The 13,744-nt window shown below is 38.7% G+C and overlaps 1 protein-coding gene across 1 annotated transcript; it reads left to right on the top strand.

Annotated features, from left to right (window-relative positions):
• The first annotated feature begins 1,457 nt into the window (after positions 1–1,457).
• LOC120035061 (up-regulator of cell proliferation-like) lies at positions 1,458–4,043 on the top strand. Its single transcript, XM_038981823.1, is given in 1 exon segment — positions 1,458–4,043. A coding segment is annotated over 1 exon segment (2,472 nt). The 5' UTR covers positions 1,458–1,571.
• Positions 4,044–13,744: the final 9,701 nt, after the last annotated feature.

Genomic DNA, 13,744 nt, shown 5'->3' with positions numbered 1-13,744 from the left:
GACATCATTTGAGTCAATTGGAGGTGTACCTGTGGATGTATTTCAAGGCCTACCTTCAAACCCAGTGCCTCTTTCCTTGACATCATGGGAAAATGAAAAGAAATCAGCCAAGACCTCAAAATGGTAGACCTCCACAAGTCGGGTTCATCCTTGGGAGCAATTTCCAAACGCCTGAAGGTACCACGCTCATCTGTACAAACAATAGTACTGAAGTATAAACACCATGGGACCATGCAGCCGTCTCAGGAAGGAGACGCCTTCTGTCTCCTAGAGATGAACGTACCTTGGTGCGAAAAGTGCAAATAAATCCCAGAACAACAGCAAAGGACCTTGTGAAGATGCTGGAGGAAACAGGTACAAAAGTATCTATAACCACAGTAAAATGAGTCCTATATCGACATAACCTGAAAGGCCACTGAGCAAGGAAGAAGCCACTGCTCCAAAACTGCCATAAAAAAAGCCAGACTATGGTTTGCAACTGCACATAGGGACAAAGATCCTACTTTTTGGAGAAATGTCCTCTGGTCTGATGAAACAAAAATAGAACTGTTTGGCCATAATGACCATCATTATGTTTGGAGGAAAAAGGGGGATGCTTGCAAGCCGAAGAACACCATCCCAACCGTGAAGCACGGGGGTGGCAGTATCATGTTGTGGGGGTGCTTTGCTGCAGGAGGGACTGGTGCACTTCACAAAATAGATGGCATCATGGAGGAAGGGAAATTATGTGGATATATTGAAGCAAAATCTCAAGACATCATTTAGGAAGTTAAAGCTTGATCGCAAATGGGTCTTCCAAATGGACAATGACCCCAAGCATACTTCCAAAGTTGTGGCAAAATGGCTTAAGGACAACAAAGTCAAGGTATTGGAGTGGCCATCACAAAGCCCTGACCTCAATCCCATAGAAAATGTGTAGGCAGAACTGAAAAAGTGTGTGCGAGCGAGGAGGCCTACAAACCTGAATCAGTTACACCAGCTCTGTCAGGAAGAATGGGCCAAAATTCACCCCACTTATTGTGGGAAGCTTGTGAAAGGCTACCCAAAATGTTTGACCTAAGTTAAACAATTTAAAGGCAACGCTACCAAATACTAATTGAGTGTATGTAAGTTTCTGACCCACTGAGAATGTGATGAAAGAAATAATTCTCTCTACTATTATTCTGACATTTCACATTCTTAAAATAAAGTGGTGATCCTAACTGACGTAAGACAGGGAATTTTGACTAGGATTAAATGTCAGGAATTGTGAAAAACTGAGTTTAAATGTATTTGGCTAAGGTGTATGTAAACTTCCGACTTCAACAGTAAATTACTGTAATGTAAATTAACTAATCATAGCAGATGTGTCAATATGGGATGTAAAGGTACAGTATCTTCCCTGATGAGAAATATATGATGGTGATTCCTGGATCTTTCCTGTTTCCTGATCTTCATTTCTATTTACAGGACTCTGTCTCAGGGAGCTGTTGTCAAAGACTGGACTAGAAGACCATTATGAAAACAAGCTGACGTTAAGTTCTGTCCTTGAGATAAATGCTGATACTACATCAGATGAACCTCTTACCACTATGCAGTCACTTCCAGGGGCCTTCCTTAAGAAATTAATGATGGCAAATGTGAATGCTAGGAGTGTCAAATGTATGTCCACTGATGCAGGTGTTTCATTTCCGGATACAGACCGTTTTCACAATCTAAAAAGTGACTCTGCTAACGGTAATGTGATTAATCCACTGGACCTGATAACAGCCCTGTTTCTGTGCTCAGATGGTTTCCTGCAGCAGGAGATGGTCCAGAAAATGTCCATGTGTCAGTTTGCTGTTCCTCTGCTGCTGCCCAACTGTGACACAGAACAAAGCACTTTGATGCTGTGGGCCTTGAGGGACATAGTGAGGAAGTTTAGACCCTCTTCCCAAACATCCACAAAAGCTTTTGTGGAGGAGAGAATTGTTGTCTCTGATATTCCTATGGTGTCCTTTGTTAGGTTAGGGGAGATTAGAGTGTCTAAGTCTCAGATCTTGAACAAGTTGCTTAGTAACCCTCAGCAGTACCATGACACATTTGTTCATCATGATATGGAATGTGGTGACATCCCTCATAAAATCTCAGATGGTCTGGTTGAAATCAGCTGGTACTTTCCCTGTGGGAACAGAAACATAGACATGTTCACTAAGCCTGTGGCAGTGGCCAATCTCAGAGGAGACATCAGGTCCTTTGAAAAACAGTTCTCCTTTCTGTGTCAAACATCAGCTGCAGTTTACATTTTCATTGATGATTTTGAGGCAGATCTCAATTTGTTGAAAAGCAAAAACACAAAAGCAGAGTTAATTCTAGTCGTCAACTCTCAACGAAAATCGTTCAGAGTAGACACATTGAAAGAAATGACCACAAACTGCAGTATCAATGACCAAAATGTGATTGTGAAGAAAAAGAAAAACGATGCAGAATTTGTCAAAACCCTGCAATCATCTGTTGGTGACGTCATTGAAAAAAGTAAAAACTGGTTGACAGTGGAAAACATGACTGACGTAGCTCGTCAGAGTAAGATTCTGGTTGATGAAGACGTCGATGAGTGTCAGAGTGCCAAGAAGATGGCAGATGAAATCACCAGCAACATAACAGACACAGTGAAATTCAAAGACAAACAACTACCCTTACAAGGGCAAGTCTGGAAAGAGATTTCCCAGTTGGAGAAAGAGAGATGTAGACTGAGAAAAGCAGGGGATCAAGACATTGAACACTACAAGAGCTCTCTGAAGAAAAAGGAGGAAGGGCTGAGAGAGAAGCAACATACATTTGACATGTCAGATGCAATGGAAAGCTTCATTTCAGGATTGTCAGGTTCAGGAGCGGAGCGATCCTATTTCCTCAAATGGATGCGGATAAATCTGGACAATCTGTCACGCCAGAACCTGTCTGGTTTAAGGGACCGGTACAAAGATCTTTGCCAAAATTCTCCGGAGAAAAAAGACGACATTAAAGATTTGGATAAGCAATTATCTGACTGTTCCTTAGGTCTTGAACACTTCCTGCGTGAGTTGGGCCAGTTATATGAAGCTGCCTGCTCCCTCCCTGAAGACAGTCCTCAAAGGAAACAGATGGAGCATCTCCCTGGATTGTGTGCTCAGATGCTGTTGGATGGTTTCCCCATTGAGCTTGTGGATGGAGATGCATCAAATATCCCTCTGAAATGGATTTCAGCTGTTCTGACTCAGCTTCATACTCTTGTGGACTCTAACAGCAAGATCCTGGTTGTCTCAGTTTTAGGGGTCCAAAGCACTGGGAAGTCCACTCTCCTCAACACCATGTTTGGGGTCCAGTTTGCTGTCAGCAGTGGAAGATGCACCAGAGGGGCCTTCATGCTACTGATTAAAGTCAACAAAGAACTCAAGGAGGAGCTGAAATGTGACTTCATCATGGTCATTGACACAGAGGGGTTGAAATCACCAGAGTTGGCTCAACTAGATGATAGCTATGAACATGACAATGAACTGGCAACACTGGTGATAGGACTCAGTGATGTCACAATTATCAACATCTCCATGGAGAACTCCACAGAGATGAAAGACATTCTACAGATTGTTGTTCATACCTTCCTCAGGATGAAGGAACTGGGGAAGAAACCAGTATGTCATTTTGTGCACCAGAATGTGTCAGACATGTCTGCTCATGACAACAACATGAGGGACAGGAAGAAGTTGTTGGAACAGTTGAATGAAATGACCCTGGCAGCAGCCAGAATGGAGAAGAAGGAGAATATCACCAAGTTCACTGATGTGATGGAGTATGACCCACACACAAGCAGTTACTACATCCCAGGACTCTGGCATGGGACTCCCCCAATGGCTCCAGTCAATGCTGGCTACAGTGAGGCTGTATATGACTTAAAAAAGAGCTTGATGCAAGACTTAATAAAATGCCAGAGGAATGATGACATGACACATTTCCTGAAGTGGACAGAAAGCTTGTGGGAGTCTGTGAAATCGGAGAAATGAATTTTCAGTGTCAGAAACAGCTTGATTGCAGATGCATACTCCAGTTAATGCTCTGAGTACAATGGTTGGAACGGTCATTCCAGAAGGACATTTATTCCTGGATAATGGTGCTGAAAGCAGAATATAAAACAGATCCAAACCCCCAAATGAGCATAAGAATCATGCTGAAGGACTTGTCCTGTCATCCCAATGGTGGAAGCAGCTTATTACTGTCACTAGGACAGCAGAATCCCTGCCCATCAGGTTCTACGTGTTTTAAGTTGCCAGGTAGAATAGTAGAATACACAAGGTGCAATTTAGAAATTTGGTTTTGCATCCACAGTTTTTCACTGGTTATGTAAGTCACTGATAGTCAGTCATTTAGCCCATGTCAGCAAATTTATTTGAGATTGCTAAGTTAGTTTAGCAGCCAGCTATCTAAACTATTATGGTTGAATTACCTGCTGGGGTCTCCTATTGATTTTGTTAGTCAGTCTAACTCTGGCTAGAACAAACTCACTAGAAAGGCAGGAACCTAGGAAGAAACCTAGCGAGGAACCAGGCTCTGAGGGGTGGCCAGTCCTCCTCTGGCTGTGCCTGGTAGAGATTATAATCATTGTGTTGACTACTAGTTGACTTTGACTGAAGTATGAAGTCTAATCTCAACATTAGAAAAATATATTCACATAATTTGTATAAACAGCTGTATTAGAATTGAATGAAGATTATGCTCATTGGGATGAATATAATGAAACAAGGATATACCTACAAGAGAGACGTGTAACTAATTATGAAAGAAAGGTCATTCTGTTCGTTTGATCTTAGATGTTCTATATTATCTTTGGTTTAATTTAGTTTAATCTTGTATATCATTCATACAGTCTTTGAAGGACTAGCCCAGTGATTGACTAAAGGGATCAATAGATCAGTGCAGACTGTACATACTGTGACTGTAAATATTGTCCATTAGAGATTTACACCCATAGAGATGTGATTCTATATGTAATGCTATGTTTTACACCTTTACAAAAAGCCTTTGAAACAGATAACAGATACTGTACATTGTGAAACAGATACTGTACATTGTGAAAGGCTTTTGTATGTTTAAGAAGAGAACATGTTAGTCCTCATCTTATGAAATGAAGTTGCTTTAAGGGCTACTGTAGTTGCATGCATGCCTTTCCATCATGTAACAAGTTAATTATTCCATTGTTTGTTTATTTGTCTCAGATTTGTCAAATGTAAAGAATGTATACACATCTGATTTCCTAAAAATATATCTTCATTCTTTTACTTTAGAAAAATGCATAACCAATGATTCATCACCTACTTAACATCAAATGTACAACATTTATCATTGAAATACTTTTTATATACCTCATTTCAAAATCTCAGCATTATTTTATTGTAGAAAAATACATGTATCATATCCTATGATTATCCTATGATTCATCTACTTATCATCATACAAACAAATATGTATCTCTTATAGTTGAAGGACTTTTTAAATAAAAACTGTTTTGACATTAAGTTAATTTTACTTTATTCCCTCATAGATATATTTTAAGTTAATAAAAATATTAGAATGAACATTTTAAAACTCTTGAAATATTTTTATTATACAGTAGGATGAATCCCCCCTCATAATCTACCTTATATTATATAATCATACCACAGACCTTTTCTTTAAATAATGAATCAATATTTGTTAATTGACTATATGGCGTAGCGCTATCAACAAAATGCATGAAAGTTGCTTTAGAAATAAATGTATTATTAGAATGTAAGTTATGCAATTAAAACAGACATGAAGTATTGTTAGGGATTGTTTCTATAGCAATGAAAATAAGTAAGAACAAAAACACCCACAAATGTATTAAAGTGAGTGAGAGAAGAAGAGAAGTAGAGGAAGAGCAGGTTGAGAGAGGAAATAAATTAACTGTTTTGATATTAGGTGATTCTACACTGACAACAGATTTAAACAGGCATGTTGACTCCATACCTCTGAAAGCATCCATTCACTCCTATCCAGTGGGGAAATTAACAGGTAAATCTTGGTGGGGCAAAAAAAATTAAAAGAAGTGGGCTGCATGCCAGCAAAGACACCACACAACACACCACTAAACAATACATGAATTGCACTATAACGGTGACGAACGGTACCCACAAACTGTTAGGGCTTACATAAAGTTGTCCCAACATCTTACCACTGCTACAAATGGCTTTCAGCAGAGCCTTATATGTCAGTGAAACAGTTCAGCCTCATTTACTGCCTTTAAAAAAAACATAGCTGATATGGCTGACTTGATTATTAAACAATGTGGTTTCTACTGATAATTGACATGTACAAATTATGTCATAAGGGAGCGATAAGAGGCAATCTGTATTTTCGATTAAGACATTAACGAGCGAGCTAAGATGGACGTAGTTAATATAACTATGTGTTCAGCACTTTTGAAATGTACCGAGACAGAATTCAGAACATAGGCTGTTCTTACAATATTCTCCCTGTACACCAAGTCAGAACAGTAGGATAAATAAAGGGGGCATATAAGCCAACAATGAAAGCAACATTTTATGATTACATTTCTCTAAAACAGGTTATAGGCTACATGTGCACCACCAAGTCAGAACAGTAGGCAAAATTAAGAGGGGTAAATAGACCAAACGATTAGGGTGGGGCACATGGGATACTAACAGCTTACTACACAACATACACTTAGTGTTACTTTCTTAGCTACACTATACATATCTCCCTGGCATATTACATTATTTATGCAGCAGCATGCAAGTCATTTTTGGGCTCACCTTGTTGTGCTGTGCTCACTTGAACAGGAAGGCGGCACGGCGGTCATTCGTGGTTGTCACGTCCTGACCATAGAGAGCCCTTATTTTCTATGGTAGAGTAGGTCAGGGCGTGACTGGGGGGTTTTCTAGTTATTATTATTTTATGTGGGGATCTAGTTTAGTTTTTCTATGTTGGTGTTTGGTATGATTCCCAATTAGAGGCAGCTGGTTATTGTTGTCTCTAATTGGGGATCATATTTAAGTATCATTTTTTCCACCTGTGTTTTATGGGATATTGTTTTGAATAACATGCAAAACAGGTAAGCCCCCCCTCCAAAAAAACGACGGGCCACCACTGCTCCTATCATGTTTGTTGGGTCTGCCAACATCTAAGTTCTGACCCATTAGCTCCACAAAGCCCACAAAGGTCACTCTGCCGCCACCTAGAGGGAAAATTCCATTGACTGGAAGCAGAGAGGGATTAGTGTGGGAGAAAAATGAGTTAACCATAACAGATAACATTTATGGTGGTACAAAGTCTCATGAACCCAACCTGTTTTAAAGGAACACATTTCATACTCTACAGTTTCTAGAGCTCTGTTTACACTCAATGTTAGCAGAGAACTGGCATGGAAAGTTCATCTAGTCAGTCAAGAGGAAATGGCACCGGGTGGGCTTCTCAGGTTTGTATGGGATAAATAATTTGACATTAACATGAACGATATGTAGTTGATTGTTAAAGTGATTGTTACATTTACTACTACAACTTGACCTTCATGATAGGTATTTCATCTTATTTATTGTTTCTAATGCGTTTCTAACGTGTTTTGTAATTAGTCAATTGTTTACTGTTGTTGATCAAACAGTTAACGTGTCATTGAAAGTCTACCGTCAACCAACACGGTGCCAGGGAGAATGGCAAAGATTGTTAAAACTTAAGATATACTGTGCATGTAGATAATTCAACTTGAACTATTCAAGGAACATTAATATGCTCTGGTAATTATTCTATTGTTGATCTTCATTTGATTTTTACATATATTTCAGTCCATAGAGAGTAAAACAATGTGCGACATAAGAGTGTTTGTGACAATCATGTCAAACTGTTGTTGACATCAGAGCCTTCATGCAGGGACCAGAGGAGAGGGCTGGAGACCCCTTATCAAAGCAAACGGAGACTCCAATGGAACCTGTTGGCTCTGCAACGAAAGCATTAGACGAATTATTAGTAGTTTACAACGCAAGAACGCAATGAGCTATGTGTTGTCCAGTGTACTTGCACTACACAATTATGTAAAATTATACCACCCAAAATGTAACTTCACCTGCGTTCTTGTGTTGCGTATTTACATACATTAGCCATTAGTTAGTATGCGTTATGTCACTATTTATAAAGCACAGCTTTTTGAGAATTCACATAGTGGGTTATGTTTTTGCATTTGGCAATGCAACCTTCAGACGGAGCTGTTATTTCACCGTTTATACATCCGTTATAGGTGTATAAGTACAACACTGTTATAGGTGTATAAGTACAACACCGTTATAGGTGTATAAGCACAACACCGTTATAGGTGTATAAGTACAACACCGTTATAGGTGTATAAGTACAACACCGTTATAGGTGTATAAGTACAACACCGTTATAGGTGTATAAGTACAACACCGTTATAGGTGTATAAGTATAACACCGTTATAGGTGTATAAGTACAACACCGTTATAGGTGTATAAGTACAACACCGTTATAGGTGTATAAGTACAACACCGTTATAGGTGTATAAGTATTACACCGTTATAGGTGTATAAGTATAACACCGTTATAGGTGTATAAGTATAACACCGTTATAGGTGTATAAGTACAACACCGTTATAGGTGTATAAGTATAACATGTTATAGGTGTTTAAGTATAACACCATTATAGGTGTATAAGTACAACACCGTTATAGGTGTATAAGTACAACACCGTTATAGGTGTATAAGTACAACACCGTTATAGGTGTATAAGTACAACACCGTTATAGGTGTATAAGTACAACACCGTTATAGGTGTATAAGTATAACACCGTTATAGGTGTATAAGTATAACATGTTATAGGTGTATAAGTATAACACCGTTATAGGTGTATAAGTACAACACCGTTATAGGTGTATAAGTACAACACCGTTATAGGTGTATAAGTATAACATGTTATAGGTGTATAAGTATAACATGTTATAGGTGTATAAGTATAACACCGTTATAGGTGTATAAGTATAACACCGTTATAGGTGTATAAGTACAACACCGTTATAGGTGTATAAGTACAACACCGTTATAGGTGTATAAGTATAACACCGTTATAGGTGTACAAGTACAACACCGTTATAGGTGTACAAGTACAACACCGTTATAGGTGTACAAGTACAACACCGTTATAGGTGTACAAGTACAACACCGTTATAGGTGTACAAGTACAACACCGTTATAGGTGTAGAAGTACAACACCGTTATAGGTGTATAAGTATAACATGTTATAGGTGTATAAGTATAACATGTTATAGGTGTATAAGTATAACACCGTTATAGGTGTATAAGTATAACACCGTTATAGGTGTATAAGTATAACACCGTTATAGGTGTATAAGTATAACACCGTTATAGGTGTATAAGTACAACACCGTTATAGGTGTATAAGTATAACATGTTATAGGTGTATAAGTACAACACCGTTATAGGTGTATAAGTACAACACCGTTATAGGTGTATAAGTATAACACCGTTATAGGTGTATAAGTATAACACCGTTATAGGTGTATAAGTACAACACCGTTATAGGTGTATAAGTACAACACCGTTATAGGTGTATAAGTATAACATGTTATAGGTGTATAAGTATAACATGTTATAGGTGTATAAGTACAACACCGTTATAGGTGTATAAGTATAACATGTTATAGGTGTATAAGTATAACATGTTATAGGTGTACAAGTACAACACCGTTATAGGTGTACAAGTACAACACCGTTATAGGTGTACAAGTACAACACCGTTATAGGTGTACAAGTACAACACCGTTATAGGTGTACAAGTACAACACCGTTATAGGTGTACAAGTACAACACCGTTATAGGTGTATAAGTATAACACCGTTATAGGTGTATAAGTACAACACCGTTATAGGTGTATAAGTATAACACCGTTATAGGTGTATAAGTATAACACCGTTATAGGTGTATAAGTACAACACCGTTATAGGTGTATAAGTACAACACCGTTATAGGTGTATAAGTACAACACCGTTATAGGTGTATAAGTACAACACCGTTATAGGTGTATAAGTATAACATGTATAACATGTATAACACCGTTATAGGTGTACAGAGTAGGTTGGACATCAGCAACTACAGGTAACTGCCAGAATAAAGGAAACACCATCATAGTGTCTTAATAGTGCGTTGGGCCACCAGAACAGCTTCAATGCACCTTGAAATTCCATCATTTGGTGTTTTGTTGATGGTGTTGGAAAACGCTGTCGGACTAGAATCTCTCTTATTAAGTGTTCAATTGGGTTGAGCTCTGGGGCCTCATTTATCATCCATGCCTACATTTCTCACTAAATTCTGGCTTGGGTGGTGATTCTAGGATTTGCGTGTGCAACAAATTATTGGAATTTTATCAAACTGTCACATGCAACATGTAAGCATGTTTTAATTAATAAATCAGAGCCATACTATATTTATGTGCTTGTGAATGAGCACTACAACCGTGCCTGGAAAACACCCTCCATTCACCTTTTAGAGTACAAAAAACACCCTAATTTACTGTTTGATTTGGAGATGTTGGAACTGGGCCATGATAGTTACTAAAGCCCAAAGGCAAATTTGAAAACATTTCTTGAGAGGGGTGGGCATCTTTTGCGGTTACTTAAAAAAAAATATATATATATATATATATATATAGTGAGTGCTAATCACTGGCCGCGCATTCTGCAAGATTGATTGTTTATTGAATCATTTAAAAGTAAATACAGGTGTCACTAGAGTGCGATGGGACAAGGAAATCTCGGCCCACCAAACCCGGACGATGCCAATTGCCAAGTGAGGTCTGCACAACGCATCACCGGGGGCAAACTACCTGCCCTCCAGGACACCTACACCACCCGATGTCACAGGAAGGCCATAAAGATCATCAAGGACAACAACCACCCGAGCCACTGCCTGTTCACCCCGCTATCATCCAGAAGGCGAGGTCAGTACAGGTGCATCAACGCAGGGACCGAGAGACTGAAAAACAGCTTCTATCTCAAGGTCATCAGACTGTTAAACAGCCACCACTAACATTTAGTGGCCGCTGCCAACATACTGACTCAACTCCAGCCACTTTAATAATGGGAATTGATGGAAATTATGTAAAAATGTATCACTAGCCACTTTAAACAATGCCACTTAATATAATGTTTACATACCTTACATTACTCATCTCATATGTATATACTGTACTGTATATCATCTACTGCATTTTGCCATCTTTATGTAATACATGTATCACTAGCCACTTTAAACTATGTCACTTTATGTTTACATACCCTACATTACTCATCTCATATGTATAGACTGTACTCTATACCATCTACTGCATCTTGCCTATGCCGTTCTGTACCATCACTCATTTATATATCTTTATGCACATATTCTTTATCCCTTTACACTTGTGTGTATAAGGTAGTAGTTGTGGAATTGTTAGGTTAGATTACTTGTTGCTTATTACTGCATTGTCGGAACTAGAAGCACAGGCATTTCGCTACATTCGCATTAACATCTGCTAACCATGTGTATGTGACAAATAAAATTTGATTGATTGATTGATACTGTAGTGTATCCTACTAGTGAACATTACTGTTAGTCCAGTCGATGTTTTCATTATACTGATAACTACTGTAGTGTATCCTACTAGTGAACATTACTTTAGTCCAGTCCATGTTTTCATTATACTGATAACTACTGTAGTGTAGTCTACTAGTGAACATTACTGGTAGTCCAGTCCATGTTTTCATTATACTGATAACTACTGTAGTGTATCCTACTAGTGAACATTACTGATAGTCCAGTCCATGTTTTCATAATACTGATAACTACTGTAACGTAGTCTACTAGTGATCAGTACTTGAAGTCCAGTCCGTGGTTTCATTGTACTGATAACTGATGCACTCAGGATCCCATGCCATGTTTTATTCATGCACTTGTTAGGTACAGAGCAGGTGAACAACAATTGAAATTCTCAATTAGAAAAAGTTGGTCCTGTCCTCCATCTTCCTTTCAACCATAACCTAGAAACGGATAAGCAGTCAGTTATTGAGGAAAGTATAAACTGGTGAACAGAGGAGTTTCCCCCTCAAGGTAGAAGCTCATTTACTGCATTTCTATACAATAACAAAATGTTAAAACTCTATTTAGAGAACAGCAAAAACATGCAAAAATGACCCCATCCATTATCACGTTGGCTGCTGTAGGTTCATTCACCTTAATCAATCTACAAACACATAGCCTAGCTATACAACTGTAACGTTATACACTGAAAGAGGGGAGATATGTGAAATGATTCACACTGACATGTAGCACCAGAACAAAAACATAGGACATGTTTAAAACCACATTGGTTGCATTTTGGTTGCATTTTAATGTAGGCCTATAGGGAAGATAGGGAATGTGGAGATTTTCATATTGAAACATATTTTATTTTTTTAAAGTTCGTAACTTGTGTGATAAGATTAGTACAGATTTTCTCAGGGGACCTCACATGGGGCCGAACCCCAAGTTTGGGAACCACTGTACTAACCTCTGTCTCCTCTGCTTCCTCCTGCATGTATTGCCTGTATGAGCCTCAACACTGAGCGCCACATCACTCTGTCTCAGTAGCCTACTCTCTGTAAAGTTATTATTACAACTATTTTTTCTCCTGCTGAGATAGGCTCTGTTTAACGTCAGCTTCTTACTTCATACTTCTAGCTGGCTAACTAATATTATCCAGAGCCCTTCAACGTTCCTGTAATAGAAGTCTCTGTCGGCATCTAGCCACCTGACTGACATATCAATAAAGCAACTATTTACCAGTCGGTTTTTGTTTGAGTGATGTCCGTAGTCACCGCAGGGTTAGCGGGAAAGTTTTAAAATGGCCTTTTGTCTGGCATTTCGCAAACACAGTGTCTCCATACTACTCTGTAGCAGAGGAAGCTGGTGGGAGGAGCTATAGGAGGACGGGCTCATTGTAATGACTGTAATGGAAACAAATGGAATGGAGTCAAACAGAGTTTCAAAATGTTTGATGTGTTTGACTCCATTCCATTTATACTGTTCCAGACAATCTCTACAGCCAAACATTGGAAGTAGAATTACCTTACTGAACAACTCAGTGAAGCTATAACAGTAGTGAGGCTATACAGTTGAAGTCGGAAGTTTACATACACCTTAGCCAAATACATTTAAACTCAGCTTTTCACAATTCCTGACATTGAATCTTCGTAAAAATTCCCTGTCTTAGGTCAGTTAGGATCACCACTTTATTTTAAGAATGTGAAATGTCAGAATAATAGTAGAGAGAATGATTTATTTCAGCTTTTATTTCTTTCATCACATTCCCAGTGGGTCAGAAGTTCACATACACTCAATTAGTATTTGGTAACATTGCCTTTAAATTGTTTAACTTGGGTCCAACGTTTTGGGTAGCCTTCCACAAGCTTCCCACAATAAATTGGGTGGATTTTGTCCCATTCCTCCTGACAGAGGTGGTGTAACTGAGTCAGGTTTGTAGGCCTCCTTGCTCGCACACGCTTTTTCAGTTCTGCCAACACATTTTCTATAGGATTGAGGTCAGGGCTTTGTGATGGCCACTCCAATACCTTGACTTTGTTGTCCTTAAGCCATTTTGCTACAACTTTGGAAGTATGCTTGGGGTCATTGTCCATTTGGAAGACCCATTTGCTACCAAGCTTTAACTTCCCGACTGA

This window comes from Salvelinus namaycush, chromosome 42 (assembly GCF_016432855.1).
Source record: "Salvelinus namaycush isolate Seneca chromosome 42, SaNama_1.0, whole genome shotgun sequence".
Taxonomy (NCBI): domain Eukaryota; kingdom Metazoa; phylum Chordata; class Actinopteri; order Salmoniformes; family Salmonidae; genus Salvelinus; species Salvelinus namaycush.
The sequence above is the reverse complement of the archived record's forward strand: the minus strand, read 5'-3'. Positions and strand labels throughout refer to the sequence as shown.